At 35.0% G+C, this 23055-nt stretch overlaps 2 protein-coding genes across 2 annotated transcripts; one reads left to right on the top strand and one right to left on the bottom strand.

The window, feature by feature from the left end:
• Positions 1–757: 757 nt before the first annotated feature.
• Positions 758–1705, top strand: LOC107517310 (olfactory receptor 51H1-like). The gene has a single exon (XM_016157888.2). It carries the CDS (start codon positions 758–760, stop codon positions 1703–1705), a length of 948 nt encoding a protein of 315 aa, XP_016013374.2.
• A 5272-nt stretch (positions 1706–6977) lies between these two features.
• LOC107517354 (olfactory receptor 51H1-like) lies at positions 6978–7934 on the bottom strand. Its single transcript, XM_016157937.1, has one exon. The coding sequence runs from the start codon at positions 7932–7934 to the stop codon at positions 6978–6980; it is 957 nt and encodes a 318-aa protein (XP_016013423.1).
• Positions 7935–23055: the final 15121 nt, after the last annotated feature.

Genomic DNA, 23055 nt, shown 5'->3' with positions numbered 1-23055 from the left:
ATGTAGCCATTATAAATACAGTGAAATAGCTATCTAACATAACACTATATATATATATATATATATATATATATATATATATATATATCTTACTGGATTTTGTTAACCAATGTCACCATAGTAAAAATTAATAAAATGTAAGAGAAAAAAATAGATATCTAGGCATGTGGAAGAATATAAATATACACATAGATAATAGATGATGATTGATAGATGACATATATAGATGATAGGTGATAGATAGATAGATGATAGATAGATGTGTGTGTATGAGAATGTACACATATACACATATGTGGATTTCTATGGACATAGGTTTGTGAAGGCAGTGGAATGTTTATAGGTGTAATGTGAGTTTAGTGTATTTTGATTATTTAGCAAAATGCTCTATGCTGTTAACTCCTTGGGTGTTGTTGCTTCTTTTATTCTAAACATTGAGAACTGTTAAAGGGGGAGATATCCAAATGTTTTACTATGTAAATACTAGGGATTTAGTCTTATCTCCATTTTTCAGATGAACAAATTAAATTCAAGGGAAGGGAGGTCATCTCATGTGATTTCCCAGGAAGGAAAAAGACAAAGTGATAAAAAAAATAAATAAAAACTTGTGAATGCTGTTTTTAACACAGTTCTTCCCTCTGTTGTCTCATTTATATATTTAAAAAGTCATTAGGTATCATTTGAAAATATATTTTCAATGTAGGAGCTGTGAGCTAAGTGGGAAAGTCCAGCCTTGCCCTATGGTGAGAACAACGTGATGAATTCTAATGCATCGCATGTCAACTACCACAGTTTCATTCTGACAGGTATCCCAGGGATGCCAGATAAAAACCCATGGATGGCTTTTCCCCTGGGATTTCTCTACATACTAACTCTCCTGGGAAATGCTACCATCTTAGCTGTCATCAAAGTAGATCACAGTCTCCATGAGCCTATGTACTACTTCCTCTCTATCTTGGCTGTGACTGATGTTAGTCTCTCCATGTCCACCTTGCCCTCCATGCTCAGCATCTTCTGGTTTAATGCTTTGGAGATTTCCTTCAATGCGTGCATCACACAGATGTTCTTCATCCATGGATTTGGAGTGGTGGAATCAGGAGTTTTAGTGTCCATGGCCTTCGACAGATTTGTGGCCATCCGCGAACCATTACACTATGCATCTATCCTCACTCACAGCATCATTGGCAAGATTGGAATAGCTGTCCTCACCCGTGCAGTCTGTGTAGTCTTCCCTGTGCCCTTCCTTATAAAGCGGTTACCTTTTTGCCGTTCCAATGTCTTGTCTCATTCATACTGTCTACACCAAGATGCAATGCGGCTAGCCTGTGCCAGCACTCGCATCAACAGCCTCTACGGCCTCATCATAGTCATCTTCACATTGGGGCTGGACGCTCTCATCATTCTCTTTTCTTATGTGCTCATCTTGAAGACTGTGCTGGGTATTGCTTCCAGAGCTGAAAGGCTCAAAGCCCTCAATACCTGTCTCTCTCACATCTGTGCTGTGCTCCTCTTCTATGTTCCTCTCATTGGCATCACCATGATCCACAGATTTGGGAAGCATTTATCACCAGTAGTGCACATGTTCATGGCTAATATCTATCTGTTACTCCCCCCTGTACTAAATCCCATCGTTTACAGTGTGAAGACTAAGCAGATACGAAGGAGGATCGTTCATGTGTTCCAGAGGAGAAAGAACAGGATCTAGGGAAATTGAATCAAATTACAGAATAAGTAGCCTTTTCAACAGTTATAGTGCAGTCAAATTATATATATCTGGTAAAATGCAAGGGTGGAAAAAGTTTGTGGGTAAAGATACAACACAAGTCATTTCGATCTGTACGTACTCCATTTTGGCATGTATATATTTTGATATCTGATGTCGCATACAAAGTCTAATTTAATTTACAATTTTTTTCCTTCGAAACTGGAGATGAGCATTAGTGATGACAAATTATCACCTGTTTATCCAAATAATGCTTATGAATGGTTATTCATATGCCATAAAGTAATATCTTTTCTTTGATTATCAATTAAATAATAATTACATTAGGTTGGATTATAGAAGCCCTATAGCACTGTTGGGTTTCAGAGGTAGATTTGTTTTCTTAAAATAGAGCAAAGAAAACATTTACAGAGACAAATAACATTTAATAGCATTTATTTTTCTATTCTGTGTTTATTGAGTAAAGAGTGCCTACAATAAAATTAAAAAAGACACATCTGTAGTTGTTTAATTTTCTTTTAAGGGATAGTAATTCCTTATGGATTTATAATAGTTCTAGTTTTCTATCACACATTTAATAGGATAATAGGTGTTCTACCTTTACTTTTTTGACCCAGCATGAGTGAAGTATATTTTGATGTGTACTGGAGGATCTAGCAAAACTTTACCAAGTAAAATTATTGTTGGGCTTTGCGTGAGAATAAGTGAAAACTTTCAGCACTAAGAAGGTTAAGAAATCAGTGTACACATGTGTGGGAATGAGTGTGTCAAATGCAATCATTAAACATTTGACCATTCTCAGAAGTTACTTCAATTTTTGAAGAGCTGGAAAGTAAATTGGGGCTGCTGAATCGGGTTGGAACAGGTGAAGAATACAGAAAAGCACAGTGCCCTTTGTAGAAGGTAAGAAGCTATGGGGCTCAGAACATGGGCAGTGAGGAACGTTATTGTATAAGCAGACTCTTTAAAATGGCTCATGAAATTCAACAAACTTTTTTTCATGTATAATGAAAAAAATGCTGATATTGTAGGAATAAAAAATATAAACAATAGTGTTTGTCTTCAAATAGCTCAGAGAGTAGTAGGAAGACATGGAAAGAGACACAATAGTGTACTAGTTTATGCTAGAGGGATGCACAAAGTTAGTAGAATAGGGAGTAATTTATTTGGAAGGACTACTATGTATTAGAAGGCCTAAGGGTGCTGGTAACATCTGGAGCTACAGAGAAAAAGATACCATTTTTCTGCTCAATCCCTGGCATATTTCTCTGTAAGAAAATATGTACAAATTATAAGCAAAGTAGGTATTACATGATACCTACTTAAATATCACATTTAATTTGGTAACACTAAATAATAATGCTAGTTGCCTTTATATATTATCTCAATGAATTCTCCCAACAGTCTCTGAGAATAAGTGTTCTAAACATTTTACACATGTTTTTACACACGGGGGAAATGAGATTTAGAGCAGTTCAGTAACTAGCTCAAAGTTGTCCAGTTTCTAAGTAGCAGAACTAGATTCAAATTTAGATCTGTTATCACTTATATGTTGGATATAAACCTAAAGCAACAAATGAACATAACAAACAGAGACTCTTGGACATGGACAATAGACTAGTGGTTACTAGGGGGGAGAGGGAAAGTTGATGGGGTTAAAGGGGTCAAAAATGTGGTGACAGAAAGAAATCTAACTATGGGAGGTGAATACACAATGTAAATGTATATATATGCCTTACTGTTAAAATATACAGCCTAAATTTACTGGATTTCATTAGCCAATGCCACCATAAAAAATAAATAAACTTTTTAAAAAAAATTAGATCTGTTGATTCTAAAGCCTATAAATTAAGACTCATCCCATGTCTCCGGGTTTTCTAGGTTTGCAAGCAAGCTTCTGGGAGAGGGAAGGAACCATAATTCTAAAGGACAGATGCATGAAAGATAAACTGCTAATCAATACTTTCAATTCCTTAAGTAAGAGGTTCAGTTTATCAGGGTGAAATTAGACAGAGAGGCAGATTAAGACTAAATTTATGAGACTGATACGGAATTTACATTTTCAGTGGAAATTACTTGAATATTGCTAGTTGGTGTGAAATAAAAATATTACCAAGACCTCATATTGATGCTATCTAAGCGGAAAATATGACTTTCAAACAGGACATATTATAATCAATTGGCCTACAGAAAGAAAATAATAGAATTTTTAAAACTTCTGTTTAAATTTATCTCATCCTTCAAAAATGTTTTTTTTTAATGTGTTATCATGTACATATTATACGGTAGTATCTGTATATAATTTTTGAATGAATAAAAATGAGATATAATTATATCATGGAATGTCCTTTTTTTTCACTTATAAGATATATAACCAAAAATTTGAAAACTACCACTCTAGATTAAAGATAAAAGCCAACCACCAAGGAATATATTTACAATGTTCGCAATCTGATAACAGAGGCAAAAAGCTGAAAGTGCCCTTCGAATGCCACTATTTTCTCATTCTCTGGTGGAACCATGAAGTGGCAAAATAAAAAATCTAAATTCTTTACCAGCAATCTATACACATACTCCACACCCTCACTTTGCAATCCTTTCTCTAGCTCCAGCAGTCTGAATTTTGTCTCCACTGCTACATGAAAACTATGTTTTCCATGACTCAGATTTCTTTCTAATTAACAAAGCAAATATTCTTCCTTTGATTCTCCTTCAGCTTAATTTATTTGGACAAATTATAAATATTTACAGTCTTTTGCTTATTAAAATCAAAGCTACAGAGATGATGTGATTTCTAATTGTGGCTGTCCCCACTTGTATGTGAACTTGACCAAGTGACATAAATCTTCTGGGCTTCAATGTCTTGTTTTTTAATTGAGAATAATAATAATAATAACAATAATAATAATAATAACCAATACTTATTAAATGCTTAGTATTGTCATGCCCTCGGCTAAGCCTTACATTCATTAACTCCTTTAATCTCCATAACGCTACAAAATAAGCAACGTCCTACCCAGATTTTGTAGATTAGAACAATTAGCATTAAATAAATTAGGGCCCTTTCCCAGATTACACAGATGGTAACTGACACAGCCAGGATTTAAAACTGAGGTGTATGACACCCAAGCCCTTGCTCTTAATATATTCACTCATAAAGTTAATTCTGGAAGTAAAGAGGACATGTCTAAAATACCAATTATTATGGTTATTAGTAGATAGTATTGCAGCTATTACTACTACTACTGCTGATACTGCTATTGCCTATAGTTATTACCATTTTTTTCTTTATTTTATTTTTTTATTAGTTTCAGGAGAAAAGTGAAGGAAACGGAAAGGAATATAGAGAGACCCACAAACTCCTTCACCAGTACACGTGTGTCTGAGATCAGCATTTATGTACTTAAGGCACCAAAGACAATTGCTGTGAAGAGCATTTCTATTTGTCTCTAAACTTTGTAGTGTGACTTAGAAAATTTTGGTGTAGACTAAATTTCAAGCATCACATATGGTAAAAACACCCAAGACCTGAAAGTCCTCCCAGAGACTTGTTGATCCTCTGTGGATATTGGTCACTACATTGTTTCCAAGGATCTTTCCCCCATGTCAAAAGAATAGGTTGAGAACAAGACCCTCAACAACAGGAATCGCTCTGAGTTGCATTCCCTGCTCCAGGCTCAGGACTGTGACTGCACTGGCAAACTCTAAACAAGTACCTCCAAGAGTGGTGAACTCAACTCTCTCCACAAAGTCCAGAATATTTAAATGTTATTTTATACTTTATGATTTTGTTAAATATCGGCAATGTGCTTTTGTTTCTCATAGAGTTAAAAAATAAAGCCTATTTTTATGAAACTAAGATTAATTCAGTGAGGCCTCTAAACCTGAAAATAGTATTAAAATGGAAAGCAGTATTTAAATGGAAATGCTCATTTCTTGTATGCATATTCTTGCTGAATTAATCTTAATTAGGCTAGAGTCTGCCCTAATAAACTTCTAAAATAGATACTGATTTGAGTAGTAGATAATGACACTCACCACTCAAGTCACAAAGAATCTTTGGTCTTAGATTTTAACAATCGAACAGTAACTACTTTAAAAAAGTCATTTGGACCATGTGCAGGGATACATGTAACTTGGTTTATATATGGGCCTTTGTTCTTTCTACTTCCTATATTTAGTTTGCCTTCAAAAAAATCCTTTATAATTCTTTAAGCCTTTATTATGAGTGTCTTCTCCACTCTGCCTAACCCACTTTTTCTAACTCCCACAATATAGATGGTATCCAACATTCTTCAGGAAGTCTGCCTGCGTGACCCTGGCCAGCAAATGAATTTCTTTGTGCCTGATAATCTTCATCTGGAAACAATACATAACACTTTCCCTCATAGGGATGCTGTAATTATCAAATAAGATAACATTCAGAAGGCTCTAGCACTGTGTCTTTTACTTAGTGGCCAGTCTATAAATGTATGTTCTCTTATTCTCTTGCATTTGCTACTCTTGATCATTTTTTATAGGTGCATAGCACTCCAAAGTTTACAAATAATTGTATTTATATGATTAAAATTAATTTTATAATAATACTGGATGCCAGTTGATATTATTTCCATTTCCAAAATTACAAAATTGCAGTTACAAGAAGGTAAGAGACTACCCATGAAAGAGCTAAAACTCACCCTTAATCTTTTGATCCCAAATTATGCAACAGAATTGGTCCCTGCTCAATTGTTCATTTATATTTTTAATCCTAAAATTTGATCATTTTTCTGATTCATATCTTATTTAATAATGTATTATCCTCCAGGTATTCTCTTATTATTTAATGAGTATAGTTCATTTCTTCTATTAAGCTAATAGACGCCATTCCTAACTCTTGAGCTAAAATGTTAAATCAATTTAATGAGCTTTAATTTAAAAAAAACATAAAATGAATGGCCTATTTCTGTTCAAAAGTATTATTACAAAACAGAAGTAGTAATATTCCCTGCCTTCAGCTGTTCCATGCCATTTCATAAATGCAGGGCTACAGGACAATACATTGAACAGCTTGTATAGATGCCACTCTTTCTATACTGGTCGAAAGACAGTTTGGCACAGGAATAGGAAAATATGCTTGGAGAACAGAGAAATCACTCTTTTCCCCATTCAAATCACATAGAAATGTGAAAAATATATATATAAACCTTTATTTTTTTATAGCCATAATTAAGCTTTCACGGAATAGATTCTTCCTTTCTCAAACTGGCAGACCTTAACCCTCTGCAGTGATCTTGGTTTGAACAAATATCTGGATGATCTTCCTTCGTATCTCCTTGGTCTTCACAGTATAGACTATGGGGTTTAGCACAGGAGGTACGAGAAGGTAAGCATTAGCCATGAGGGAATGAGTCAGAGGTGAAAGGTGCTTTCCAAAACGATGAATGACAGACACTCCGATGAGTGGCACATAGAAGATGAGTACAGCACAGATATGTGAAACACAGGTGTTGAGTGCCTTCAGCCGGCCCTCCCCTGAGGCAATGGCCATTACTGTTCTGAGTATAAATACATAGGAGAAGAGGATGGAGAGGGAGTCAGAGCCCTTGGTGAAGATGACAGCAATGAGGCCATAGAGACTGTTGACCCGGGTGCTGGCACAGGCAAGGCGCATGACATCTTGGTGGAGGCAGAAGGAGTGGGAGAGGATGTTGGAATGGTAGAAAGGGAGCCTCTTGATGAGAAAAGGCACAGGGAAGACCACACATAGTGCTCTTGTCAAGATGACTGCCCCTGTTCTGCAGACTACACCATTGGTTAGGATGGTGCTGTACCTGAGGGGATTCCAGATTGCCACAACACGATCAAAGGCCATGGCCACTAGCACACCAGACTCAATGGCTGAGAAGGTGTGGATGAAGTACATCTGAACAAGGCAGGCATCAAAGGTGATGGACTTGTAGTTAAACCAGAATATTCCTAGCATAGAAGGCAAAGTACAAAGAGCAAGTCCCATGTCTGCCAGTGCCAGCATGCACAGAAAGTAGTACATGGGGATATGCAGGGACAATTCAGACTTAATGGTAGAAATGATGACACCATTGCCAAAGAGGGCAATGACATATATAGCAGCCAGTGGGAATGCCATCCAGTAGTACTTTTGTTCAAGCCCTGGAATTCCAGTTAAAACAAAGTAAAGGTGTTGGAAGTGGGTGTGGTTATTATCTGCCATGAGGCCAATGTGACAAAAGCATGAAGAGGGAGTTTCACGAGATCCTGATGTGCGGCTTCCTAAAAGCACAGTGACAGAGATTAGCAAGGTATTAGAATGCAACTTCCCTGAGAGTGTAAGCATTTTATTTTCACATGTGTGGGGAAGAGTGTAAGAGAGGACTGAACCACTGATATTACTATTCTAATATGTATCCTGTTGAGAAAGCTTCTACTGGCCCAAAGGAAAAAGACCCACCAAAGTACAAATAAGTCGTATTTAGTTTAAAGCACATGCTGAAATGTCAATGCATTAGGTAAAACATTCTGCCTCTTCTGGTGTCTCCTTTCTCTTTCTAATCAATATCTTACAAGCGATTGAATCAAAGACTGAGGAAATAACAACTAAGACAGAATTAATACGAAATATGCATTATTTGTTCCCCACAAAGGATGCTATTCTTGCCCATTATACTCCTTATACCCAGAACTCTCATGATGGCAATGAATTTTGTATGTAGGGAAGGGATGGAAATGCCCAGTGCACATACCTATCCCTCTAGTTGAGCATGACCCTTCTTCATTTTCCCTGAGCCTGAACGTGGCCTCAGAATCATTCTCATCCCAGGAACCTGAGACAGCTACTTCTAATTATAGGAAATTAAATGTATCTACCATCTCTGATAGTGAAATCCTAGTAGAAGGATTATACTTAGGAAAGCAACAACAGTAATTTTCTTTTTAAAGTAACTCAGTTTGTCCAAAAGGAAGTGAGACCTCCCCCATTCCCAAGGCTTACATGAAGCCTTTTTTAGGAACTGAATCATCTGATAATTGTATTATTAGGGCACAGTGACCATTCATAATGGCATGTTACACTCTGATTAAAAGTCGGTATAGAAGCATTAGTAGAGATCTGGAAGATATACTCATATTGGCAGAATCAGTAACTACATTTATTTCAAAAGGTTCCCCAATGGGGTCATTCAACTTTAGACATGAATACCAGTCAGAAGTAGAGAAGACTCTCTTTGAGAAGTTCTCAACCTTAAGATACTCATAAGTTGCCTTCATCGATTGACTGGAATAAAGCAGACTAAGAGGCAATGTAGTGTTAAGAACATGAACTTTAGACCCACACATCTTGCAATCAGATTCCAGTTCCCCCTGCCCCTCAGTACAGCCCTACACATGTAGTATGTGGACAATAATTTATACCATAGGGGCCATGTAAGGATTAAAAATTAAAATGCCTTAGAAAATAAAATGTGTAGTTTTTATTATGATTATTTGGAATATGAAGTTCTCTTCACGTGTTCTCCATGTTAATATCGTTTTTTTGTTTTCTTATTTGGATTTTTTGGCCAGAGTTTTTTACAGCTGGTAGAAGTAAAACAGATAGATTCTCTTCTATCAGCAAAGAACCACATTTAATTTTGTATCTCTTGTAATTTTTGAACATTTTATCTTCTGCTCTGCAAATATTAAATGTCATACCCCCAGGCTATGTACACACTTCTGGCTGACCCATGCTAATGAAGCATCAAAAAACATATTACAACTGTTTTTGAAATCTCCCAAAAGATCCTCTTCAAAAGATTTACTATTCAGATTTCCCCAGCCTTGGCCAAGGTATTTTCTCTTTTTCTATAAAATAGCCATTTGTTTCCATTGCTATTATGAAAGAAAGTTAGCTGTTGGTGTAAATATTTGGCCTAGCCAACATACATTTTCTTTCTTTCCAATAGTTTTTTTATATGTTTTAGGGGGTTTTGAGAAAGAACATGTCTATTAAGTTTCTCAAATCATTGTAATAAAGAGTGGAAATAAAAGTAGGTAACAAATGAGAGTGGGGAAAAGAAAATAAGATGAGAGGAGAGAAGGAAAGACGAGAAAAAGAATTTTAATAGCAGAGGTCCAACAAATAGCAGAAGTAAAAGTAAATCTATTTCGCATTTTACTGATAATTAAATTGAAGCCCAGATAAAGAAAATAACTTTTCCTTAGTCAAACACCTTGTTAGTAGCAAAACAGATGAGAAGGTTGGGGTTGTGGGGCAGCAGAGACTTGTTGAGGGAAATTACAACTAAGTGCAATGAGAGCTAAAGGCTTCAATTAGAGAAGAGCAAGTCAAAACTGCATCTCTTGGCCAAGATGCTTACTCCCTAATATGGGTCCTTAGATTTTTCTTTACCTTTTATTTTTTAATTAAATTTGTTTGGGTAACATTAATACAATTATGTAGGTTTCAAGTGTACAATTCAATAATAACATCATACATATATTGCATTGTGTTCGGGCGAGTCCTTAGATTTTGTTCTTTATCTATATTACTCAGGATCTAGAAAACAGGTAGAGTTCCAGCTATCTCCCCTGAAGATTAGGTTCTTCGATCCCAGTTCTTCCTTCGAAAGTTTCATCTAGCCCTGAACTTCTGCGTCCATACTGCCATATTTATGGAAAAACAGTCTGTGTAAGTGTTTTATATCTGCCTCCCCCTACACTACCATATGACCTCATTATAGATCCTAGATTAAAGGAGCAGATGAACAACAAAATAAAATTGCAAAATTTCTCTGTTGTGTAAGTAGCAGTAAACAAACAAACACAGTTCCATTTGTAAGTACCAGGGAAACTTCCAGGTTCCTAGAAATTCTAAGGTATTTGCAGATAACAGAATAATAGACTAGCCTTCAAAGGAGAAATTTACTAATTAGTGCTTCATTCTACCAGGGTGTATGATAGGCAAGGGGGACCTGAGGAAACAGAAAGAAAAATCTTCCTGATCTAGAGATTAATTTTAACTACCCTTCACCTGATAGTAGAGCCACAGATTCACTTCTTAAGGGGAAAATTCTCAAATTCCAATCATTCTAAGATTCTATGAGTAAGCAATTTTAAAAATTCAGTGTGTAACTGATATAGGAACATTCATGCTGTGTTCCATAGGTGACATTTTCCTTCTTCTTGCATTAGTTCCAGTGACTGGGACTTCCCTACTTTCTAAGGCAATGTATTCATGATAGAAAATCTTATATTTACCCACACCTTAGAAAAAGATGACCTATTCACCATGTGGTTAAAGAAGCTGTCTTCATATCTTTCCCTTAAAGCAGGTGTTAATAAGCAAGAGAGCAAGAACACAAGAACATGGAATGCTTGGGTTGAAGAAAGAAGGACAAAGGAGAGATAAGGGGACACAGAAAAAAGTGGTTATAGGACGATCAATTCCTTGATGATATCTTACAATATTCTGTTGATAGGCCAACCCTATCCTCTGATTTTGCCCTAATACTTACTTGGTTGCTGAGGGTATTCCTAGCTGAGAGAAGATTCTTAAGCAGCCTGAGGCTTGCTGGCAAAACCATTGCCACTACCCATATGAGAACTTTTATTTTCTGAGCTGCTCCAAATCCCCCCCTGTACCATGCCATGGAAAGTTTCACAGATCTATGAACAAGGGGTTATTCCCAAGGCATCTAGGATTGAGAAGTCTCTCCAGGGCTGTAAAATCACCTCTTAGATTTTCACACCTGGGAAATGAGATAGCATTGAGGAGACTATTTGGAAATGGGGTGTGTGTGTGTGTGTGTGTGTGTGTGTGTGTGTGTGTGTGTGTGTCTGGTTGGAGAGTTCCAGAGGCTGAATAGTGATCAATCATAGTCTCTCAGGGCTATCTTAGCCACCTCACTTTTTCCGTGACCTGAAATGAATAATAGTTGCCTCTATTTTTCTCAAAACGCAGCAAAACTAATAACAATATCCCATGGAAAAGTGACTTATGATTTTTCCATTCCATTTTCCCATGAATTCTAAAGTTAAAATAACTCATAGTGAATTATGGTATTTGTCTGTATTTTTCAGTTTTCAATATTAACCTAATAAGTCTTATGTTCTGTGCAAAAGGAAAGCAAGAGGCACTTCAAGGAGTAATTAATCTATGCACCAATCAATCAAGAAACAATTCATATTCTAATTACCACTTTCAGGTAATTCTACTGTTCTTACCTGCCCTCTGAATAACAACAATAATAATAACAATAATCATATTTAGTATTAATTCTGAGCTTTATCAATTATGTAATTTATCACATTTGCTTTATACTTTCATCATCATTATTCTCATACATTCACATGACTTTTATACTCCTGTGAAGTGAATAAGCTGAGTATTATTCTCATTGATCTGAAAAGAAAAAAGGATCACACTGGGAATTGGCCCAGATTCTTGATGTAATTATAAGAATTTGATTTTAGAAATTATACTTATGATAGAAATAATAGAACAGAGGCTCTTCACTGTCCCAGATGCGTTTGGACTTCCTGGATCTTGAAAGTCACCATGTCTAGGTGATGGCAAAATGTTCATACAGAATGAGGCTCATATGCTAAGCTATCTTATTCACTTACCAATTACCTACATGATAGTCCTAGAGTAATTTATATTAATTTAGATTACTCTTCCAATACTGTAGACACTCAAAATATTGATTTTTTAACTCAAATAAAATTCATCTCTGCATCACATAATCATTCTTTTAATATTATTTCAAGTAATTAAAATGTGGAATTGTTCTATTTGCAATATCTTAACCTATACATTCCACTGCTCATTGTGTGTCATCTTATGATGCTTAAGTCATGCCCTTATTCATATTTTTCTTCTATATTTACAAATAGGGTTTTGGAGTAATTGAATCACTATAACTTTATTCCAAATCCTCAGCTTTTTGTTCTGTTTTTTAAATTAATTTTTGGGGGTATCATTGGTTAATAAAATTTATAGGTTTCAAGTGATAATTCAATAATATATCATTAGTATATTGCATTGTGTGTTTACCACCCAAAGTTAAATCTCCTTCTGTCTCCATATACTTGAACTTTTTTACCCTTGCCTGACTCCTCCCTCCCTTATTTCCCTCTGATAACTACTGAATTGTTGTCTATGTCTATGCATTGTTTTTTTCTCTTGTTCATTTGTTGCTTTTAGTTTTATATCCTACATATGAGTGAAATCATATGATTCTCATCTTTTTCTTTCTGACTTATTTTTCTTACATTGATAATCTCAAGATCCATCCATGTCGTTATAAATGGGAGTATTTCATCTTTTCTTATCACTGAATAATATTCCATTGCATATATGTACTACATCCTTATCCAATCTATCAAAGGGCACTTCAGTTGTTTCCATGTCTTAGCCACTGTGAATAACGCCACAGTGAACATCAGGATGCATATATCTTTAGGGATAAATGTTTTTAATTTTGAGGAGTGGATACCTGGAAGAGGGATTGCTAGGTCATATGGTAATCTTATTCTTAATTATTCGAGGAACCTCCATACTGTTTTCCATATTGGCTGCACCAATTTACATTCCTACCAGTAGTCTATGAGGGTTCTTTTTTTTCCCATATTTTCTTCAACCCTTGATTTTACTTGTCTTATTGATGATAGCCATTCTAACAAGTGTGAGATGGTATCTCATTGTGATTTTTGATTCGCATCTCTCTAATAGCTAGTAAAGTTGAGCATTTTTTCATAGTCTATTGGTCATTTATATGTCTTTTTGGGAGAAGTGTCTGTTCAGGTTTTCTGACCATTTTTAATTGGAATGTTTATTTTTTTGTTATTGGGTTGTAAGAGTTCTTCATATATTTTGGACAATGGCTCCTTATTGGAGGCATTGTTTATAAAAATCTCCCATTCAGATAGTTGCCTCTTTGTTGATCATTTCTGTGCTATGCAGAAGCTTTTTAGTTTGACATAGTCCCACTTATTAATTTTTGCTCTTACTTCCCTTGCCTTTGAAGTAAAATTACTGCATGCTCAGCCTAAGAGAATGACCTTCCACAATAGAAGGGATGTTTTTTCCATTAAGGATATTTGAGTAGCTACACTCCCCTGCTAGAACCTCCAAGCAAGCTTTAAATCCAACATTGCTTTTTGCTTCTGTTCTTGTTTTTTATTTATACAGGTCAATCATTCATATCTCACATGGATTCTGATTTCTTTCAACTTTCTGCCATTGACTGCCAGCACAAATGTCACCATCTCTCTTTTTTTTATTTTAACATCTTTAAAGCTGAAAATGATTAGAGGATACTGACTATTCAGTAAGTGGGATTGCACGGTCCTGTAAATTTAGAGAATCTATTTTAATTATTTTAATTTGTCTTGGTTGGATACTAATCCCATGCCTATCAAAAGCAATTTCACATGTTCATAACATATCTTACCTCTGCTCTTCTTCAATCTTTCTCCCAATGTTTTCTCATAGAAAAAAACTTTCCCTTATTCATTAAAAAAATTGTGATCATTTGATCCAGTGTTTCTCAATATCTTGCCTCTTTTAGCTCCTTCTTGAAATACATCCACACCCACTTCTACCTACCCAGAGTTAAGTAAATTGCTTCTTCCCAAGTTCAATAGTAACCCCACTCCATTCTCAATGTCTCTGACTCCATCTCCTACTTGACCACTTGCTTTCTCCATTTCACCTTCTCCTCTGGCAATTTAATTTACACATATGGAGTCATAATTGTTCATATTATTTATATGAATAAATATATATTTAACTTGACTTCTAAACAGATTCATTACAAATCTATATCATTGCTACTGATTCTTATGCTGAGTTTCAGAAAATTATATGTATCTGCTTGGTGGCCATCATCTTAACCTCTGTATCACACATATTTACCAAATTGACAAGTCCATAACTTTAAAAAGATAATTCAATCCATCTAGTCATGTAAATCAGATAATTCAATCCATCTAGTCATGTAAATCAGAAATAAACATGTCATCAAAGAAACAATAAGTCCTGCTGATTTACTTCTTGAATATTTCTAATATTGTTTTTCTCTTTCTATATCTAACAATGTTATACAAGTCCAGACCCTCCTACATGGAGTTTTCCAATAACGGCTTTAACTTTTTCATTCACATAAAAATAAATTACTTTGCTTATTCTTGTATTTTCCTGTTACTCTTTTCTCTAAACTGTGAATGAGTAATGAGGTTTTTCTTATTTCTTGTCTATTTCTTTAGAATATAGTACTCTAATAGCACTTGGCACTAACAAAATTTGAATTAGACAGATGTCTTATTACATCTAGTTAAATGATATTATTACAAGATAAATTAAATTTTGCATGAGAGCTTCATGAAAAAGCATCATTATGAGAAGTTGCAAATACAATACAAATTTGTAAGCCTATATAATATATCTTGTCTATCCTTGAGTGGTTTTCATAACATCAAGATAATTTTTAGCAGTAATGAAAATGTATATTTTTACCAAAACATTTTTTTTCATTTTGACTCATTTTAAATACATGTCTGAGGCATTTTAAAAACTTGATTACTAGAATTTGTCAAACGCAGATGCTTCAATCCATAACCCATGGCTAGTATATGCTGTATGATCAAGATGACCAAAACTATTTGTTGTATTAAAAAAGATAGAAGGACAGAAGAAAAGAAGCCAGAAATAAGAAAGCAATACACAATGATCAAATAGGAGAGAAAGAAGAACCTAATAAAATATGGATGAGCCTTGAAAGGTAAATTTTAAACAACTGAAATGCTAAATGATCTTATGAGACTTTGTATTTTTTAAATGCTTTTTAAATTTACATCTGCTGAAATTCACTTTTTGTAGTGCAACTCTATGAGCAGTGATAAATGTATAGAGTAATGTAACTATGACCCCAATCCAGATACAGAAGTTTCATCAACTCAAAACATTTCTCCCACCCACCTTTGTAGTCAACCACTCCACCCTACCACAAGCCCTTGGCAGCCACTGATCTTTTGTCCACTCCTATCATTTTGGTTCATTATAGAGTATGTAATCTTTCAAGCTTGAATTCTTCTACTTAACATAATACATTTGAGATTTATCCATGTTATTACTGAACAGTGTCCCATTGTATAGATATCCATTGTATAGATATTTAGGTGGCCTCCCATGTATTCGTTAGGCTGTTGAAGAAACTTTAGTTACAAATAAAGTTACTATATGCATTCACGTATAGGTTTTTATATGCACATAAGTTTTCATTTGTCCTGATTAAATACCTAAAAGTCATTACCCAGTCATTTGCTAAGTATATGTTTAACTTTATAAGAAAATATCAAATTATTTCTCAAAATGTTTGTGCCATTGTATGGCTATCCATTTACATTCTCATGACCAGCATATCAGTCCTAGTTGCTTTGCATTCCATATAGTCCCTTAAATTCTCCTATCCCTCTCCTTCTCCCTCTTTGTCATTCTAATATTTAGTGGCATCTCATCATGGTGGTTTTAATTTGTATTTCTTTAATGAGTAATAATGTTGAGCTTCTTTTTATGTGTTTATTTGACATATTCCGTATTTTCTTTGATGAAGCGTCTAAATCTCTTATCCATTGTTTCTTATTGGGTTGGTTGTTTGTTTTTTTATCATTGAAGTAATAGAGTTTTTATTTTAATACATATTTTGAATAATATTGTTTATATTATTTGTGAATATTTTCCCCTAGTATGCGATTTACTTTTTCTTTCTCTAACAATGTTTTTCATTAAGCACTTTTGAAAAAATTTTCATTAAATGTAGTTTACCTTTCTTCTATACATTGTGTTTTTGGTGTCTAAGAATTATTTGCATAACAAAAACTCTCAAAGAATTCCTATATGTTCTCCTTTAGCAGTTTTATAGCATTATGATTTACATTTAGGCTTATAATTTTTTGTTTAAAAATTAATTGACCACATGTCTGTAGGTCTACTTCTAGATTCTCTACACTGTTTTAGCCCTTCATCAAACCAAAATTTTCCTAGTTTTGGAAGTCTAGAAGTCATGTACTGTGCATCTTCAAATTTTGCTGTTCTTTTACAAAAGTATTTTGTCTATACTCTTTTGATTTTCCATATACATTTTAGAATCAGTTCATCATACCGAGAGAGAGAGAGAGAGAGAGAGAGAGAGAGAGAGAGAGAGAGAGAGAGAGAGACCTTTCTGAGATTTTGATTGGCATTTGTTAAATCTTTAGAAGAATTTGCATAGAATTGACATCTTAAACAATAGTGTCTCATAATTCATTTTCTCCATTTACTTAGGTCATCTTTGATTTTTTTTTTTTAGCGATACTTTATAATTTTCAACATAATAATTCTGCACAAATTTTATTAGCTGTATACACAATTGTGTCATTCTGGGCTATTACAAATGATACTTAAAAAAATCCATTGTTAATTATGTATTGCTAAGATGTAGAAGTATTACTAATTTTAGTATATTGACTTTGTATTATTCTGTGCTCTTGCCAAATTTATATTTAAGCTCTAGAAATATTTTCATAGTTTTTTTTGGTATATTTATGTAAGTTATCATGCTATGTGTGCATAGATGATATAATTTTCCTTACTAATCTGTGTTTATATGTTTTCTTTTCTTTTTCTCACTGCACCAACTAAGACTTCCGATACAATGTTGTGTAAAAGTAGTAAGAACACATATTTTTTTCTTTATTCCCATAGGATCTTAGGGAGATAATATTAAGCCTTTCATTGTTAAGTATAATGTTAGCTAGAATTCTTTTCAGATATGTTCCTTATAAAATTATCTACAATCTCCTTGCATTCCTAATTTGATGAGAGTTTCTGCATGAAAGTTATGTTGGATTCGACGAGGCATTGTTGGTTTTGAAGATGGAGACCACTGTCAAGAATTAGAGCAGGCTCTAGGGTATAAGAGTGACTTCGAGCCAACAGCCAACAATAAGTTGAGGAGCTTACAGACTAAGTCTGGTTTGCCTTTTCTATCATGCAATTCTCTTGAGCTTAAGATAAGTTCTTTTCTGGGAAGAAATATTAAATTCCACAGCCACTTATATTTTTGGAAAAATGAGCTGATGAGAAGAAATTAAATTACCTATATCAATTACTAGCACATTTATTCACCTTTTCCCTCCCAACAGATGTTAAATACTTGATAAGCAGTGAGCTTGTATTAGTGAATATTAAATCTAAGACTTTGTCATGAAACTTGGAGTGGATCATTTTTGTAAGTGCTACATTTCTGTGATAACATCGAAAATGGACAAATAGTGGTATTTGCTGAATCTTTTATTTTTTAAGACAATCTTCTGCTAAAACCTTTCAAGTTGCTTCACAAATCAGAAATTTCCTTCTTGAGTCTTAGCCCAAGGAGTTAGAAATGAACATTGTTTCATTTCATGAAATGAAGAGAGCAATATCTAAATTGCTTAAACCACAGTCATGGTTGTATCCGTTTTAAGCCCACTAAATCTTCTTACCTTTTCTGTGGCTATTCTTCTGTTGCTATCTCTGGGGACTTCAAGCAAGACATCTCTAGATTATGTGATGGTGGTTATGGAACTAAGACCCTGAATAATTATTGGGAATGGTCACTGTAACTTTTCTTGTCCTTTCGAGTTTGGCTTTTTTTTTTTCTTTTTCTAGAGGGCCTTTAACTCTTATCGTGCATAAGATACAAGTTTTATTTGTTACCAAGCTGTGAATTACTAAAGTAATTTTCAACAGTTTGTTCTGCATGGTAGCATTTAGAAGCAAAGTGTATCAGGCACTGTACCTTCTAGTGAGATTTACATCTTCCCTTTCTGACTGTGAATATGGCCATCATGGTCCTGATGCCAACCATTGCATTTAATATCTAATACTAGATATCTTCTGCCACCCAGTACCTCCCAGAGAACAAGAATCCATGTTTAAAGGTAGAGTAAGCTAAATGGTCTAGAACAGGAAAGAAAAATATACTTTATGTGTTTTCTTCAGTTCTTTACCTCACCAAATTCCATAATCAAGTTGTACATTGCTATTAGTAAAGAGTTATTTTATAATTAAAAGGAAAATGCATTCTCACAAAGTAAGTATTAAGCTATTTGGTTTTCTATTGAATACAACTTTGTTATTGAATTTGATTAATTTGTTGTTTTTTCTTGACTTGTGATTTTGCTTAAAATGCTTGTATAATAAATTTTAGATATATATATACATCAATATGCCTTTATATAAATAATTTATTAGCTGCATTGCATAATCAGGTCTACATTTTATGATATAGAGTGAAAAATAAAATACATTAAATCTCTAGATAGTTATTAATGACTTGAGTCTTTGTCTCATTGCACTGAGCATTAAAAATAACCTCACATATGAACATACTATACTATATGTTTTCATTCCTTAAAACTAACTCCACTGTATAGAAACCAATGAAATAAGAATAGAGCTTTATGCCTCTGCAATTGTATCACATGTGTTTTTGGTTTGTTTGTTTGTTTGTTTAGTTTTGTTTTTACATAATGGATATGGGCAATATTTTTAAAAATTGTTCATTTCATCTGTGTAAAACAAAATATCCTTGAGTTGGACTTTGCTTTCGAAAGCTATTTAATATAACTGTGTGCTATGATACACTTCATCCATTCAATTGTTCATTAAAACCTTTTTAAAAAGACATGTATATATGGAAAAAACATGATTAAGAGTAAAAATTTTACTCTTGTATAACTTTTACACCAAGAGTAAAAGTTTTACATCTTTAAAGTTTTCATCTTTTATAAATGAAAACACCTTCTTTGAGTCTCTATATGAAATACATCATGACATTTTTCCTGATTTAGTGGCTGAAGTTCAATTTTAATATTATCTGGATATTATTGGGTATCACAAGAGAGAGTTTGCAAGTTTTGAATTGATGGTAGGGACAAGCAGCATTTTAATATATTGTTAATAAATAAATATCACTAAAAAGTGGTTGCTATTTGAGTATCAAAACTATGAGTGATCTCTTTTTAATACTGTAAGGTTCTCATTATATGAAGGATCTAAAGTAGTAAAATTCATAAAAATAGAAAGTAGAATAATGGTTACCAGGGACTATGAAAGAGCAAAAAAGAGAGTTGTTGTTTAGTGAGTAGAGAGAACCAAGTAGTGAACTTATGGTAAATTGGTGTTAGGTATCCTGGATGCGTCACTAATATTACATCCAAATTCTTTTTACTGATGAGGAAACTGAAGTTCAGAGATATGAAGTAACTTGTCTATAGTCTTATATCTAGAAAGTAGCAAAAAATGAGAATTTTTACCTAGATGGTCTAAATCTGAAACCACAGCACCATACTGCGGACTTCTGAAACATGATACCAGATGACACACATGTTGATCTAGGAAAAGGAAGAACCCAGGGATGGTTTAATTCTGTCTGTCCCTCTAACTTATCAGGCCATATTCATTTATCACATTAATAATGCTATCCTGAACACCAAAGAGAACAAAGTGCAGATAGATATGGGGCCCCTTCCATGGTTTAGAGATCAAAGGAAAGATAGCCCTGGATCCCAGGTTGATGAAAGGATAGGAGTGATACATTGAACTGAACAGGTAACCTAAGACAGGACCTGGATACTGAGTTGTGGGTGTACTGAAGAGCTAAGATTAACTAGTTCAATGTTCTCAGCTCCATTCACCATGGCATTAAACTTCATCATGAGATTTTGAAGACTGCTTACAGGTCCAATAGTTCAGACTTGCTGTACTTGTCTGAAAGGAAGTGAGAGGAGGGATGCGGTAACCTGAGTCCAGGAGAAGTTTAGCTGTACCCTGGGCATAGAGAGATTAATATGTCATCTCTTGAAAGGGAGTAGAAGTGACAAGGATGAGCCAGGATAAACCCATGAGCTGGGATCTGGTTACCCAGGTCTGCTGCAGGGATTAAAGGAACAAAAGCACCCTGAAAGCTCTCAGGAAGGGGAGGATCAGTGGATAGCATGGCACACAATGGGTGCCCAGGCTAATTATGTCCAGGGTGTAAAAGAAAAGCTGCAAGCTGGCATGGGGAGTGAGGGCGTCTGATGATACTTGATCCAGGAGAAAAAAAAGAGTATATATAAAGAACAAGAAATGGCAGGGAGAACGAGAAAATGCAAAGTACAGGGAAGGTAGAGAAAAAGAGTGAGCTAAAATAATGGGGCCGGAGGAGTAAAGAGGTCCAGTCAAGCTAGAGTGATCCAGCTTTATTACAACACTGTGTGTGTCCAGGGATGAGGATGAAATCATAACAGGATAAGAGCTCATTCTATAGTCCAGGTGGTATTTGAATTGATTCAAGCTTAGCTTGAGGATGCAAAGCAAAGTGACTAAGTGATCCCTGCAGAGATGAAACCTGTGACCTTAGCACCATTAGCACCATGTGGTACTCCACTGAGATAATGAGAATTAGTCAAAACAAAGACAAGCAACAAAACCAGGAGGTGTCCCTGTGGATGGAGCAGGTACACTGTCTGAAACTCATTATCTGCTCTCTGGAAAAAAGGTTGGAGAGAGGCTGTGGTAACTGGCAAAAGCAGACAGGCTAAGTTAAAATGGGATAGGACATTAGGACCAGTCAAGCCTATGAACTCGGGATTAGTGTATGGTGCAGGAGGACCTATTTGACAGATTATGGGAGCAGCACTGGATGCTAGGGATGGAGGGATTCTTTCATTCCCATTGAAGTTCAAAGGTCATCATGGTGCTTCCTCTGGGCAGAACAGCAGGCGGTTAACTAACCATAGCATTCTCATCAAGGCTCCCCCTGGGGCTCCGGCAACAAGAGGCTGGACACCTGTGCTTACCTTTCCTGTATCCCACACCCCACCCACTCCCCCAGATGGGGTACAATAAGGGTAGTCATAAAGAATACACCTGAGGCAGTCCTCTAGAACACCAAAGTGTGTGAGAGTCGCTGGGAGAACCGAGAATGGTGAGTGAACAGCATAAAAAGAGAAGAAGGTATGGGAAACAATGATAAGATTCAAGGTGAGTGGTAAAATCAATGGGGAGAGGATAGTAAGTGGGGAGATGAAATGAAAAAGAGAGGAAAGATGAGGGAGAAATCAATGTGGAAGTCACTGTTTCTGAACTTGGAAGGACATAAAAGAGATAGGGCAAAACATTTGACCATTCTCAGAAGTTACTTCAATTTTTGAAGAGCTGGAAAGTAAATTGGGGCTGCTGAATCGGGTTGGAACAGGTGAAAAATACAGAAAAGCACAGTGCCCTTTGTAGAAGGTAAGAAGCTATGGGGCTCAGAACATGGGCAGTGAGGAACATTTTTGTATAAGCAGACTCTTTAAAATGGCTCATGAAATTCAACAAACTTTTTTTCATGTATAATGAAAAAAATGCTGATATTGTAGGAATAAAAAATATAAACAATAGTGTTTGTCTTCAAATAGCTCAGAGAGTAGTAGGAAGACATGGGAAGAGACACAATAGGGCACTAGTTTATGCTAGAGGGATGCACAAAGTTAGTAGAGTAAGGAGTAATTCATTTGGAAGGAGTACTATATATTAGAAGGCCTATGGGTGCTGGTATCATCTGGAGATAAATCCATTCTCTTAGCCATTTCTACCTATTCTAGTTTATCCCCTATGGCCCAAATCTGAAGCTATAAATCCCCTCACATTGGCCATGTCTTGACACCATTCTAATATTGCAGCATTCATCTGCAATTGAAGATCCTATCTGACACACATTCTTCAATACTGGTCTGGTAATAACAGGAAATATTGTGGTGAGGGTCCTAACAGCAAGGACTAGGTCTGGACACAAATATAAAGTTCATAATACTCTGCCATCTGTATATAACTGGTAGATCTCTCCATTATACAAGCAACAAATCTTCCCTATAATCAAATGTCCTATGTTCCATCCCTTTAATAATCTTAGCCGTCTTTCTTTCAGATGGGAGGGAACTAACCTGGTAATGAATAAAATGTTTGTCTTATGCTAGAAAATATCATTCGGTACTTATAAATGTCTCCACTTTGGTTTTGAATCAGAATCAAATCTATAGAAAGCAATATTTCAGTTTGAGAAAAAAGAAGCTTACTTTTCTTTGTAGCAACTATCAACTATTTGAAGGAAAATAAGAACGGAGTGATGTGAAATGTGATTGTAAGGTGTATGTTCACAATCCCATGCATTTCAGATGAATAGAGATATCTGTACATGTACTATTGAAGGGTTGTTCGTGAACATTTAATGAATATATGTGTATGAGAAGGGATAAGAGTTACTCATTGCTTGGGTATGTGTGTCTTTTAAAAAAGTGATTGAATCTTT

The sequence above is a fragment of the Rousettus aegyptiacus genome, unplaced genomic scaffold (genome assembly GCF_014176215.1).
Source record: "Rousettus aegyptiacus isolate mRouAeg1 unplaced genomic scaffold, mRouAeg1.p scaffold_m13_p_5, whole genome shotgun sequence".
In the NCBI taxonomy this organism is placed as follows: domain Eukaryota; kingdom Metazoa; phylum Chordata; class Mammalia; order Chiroptera; family Pteropodidae; genus Rousettus; species Rousettus aegyptiacus.
The sequence above is the reverse complement of the archived record's forward strand: the minus strand, read 5'-3'. Positions and strand labels throughout refer to the sequence as shown.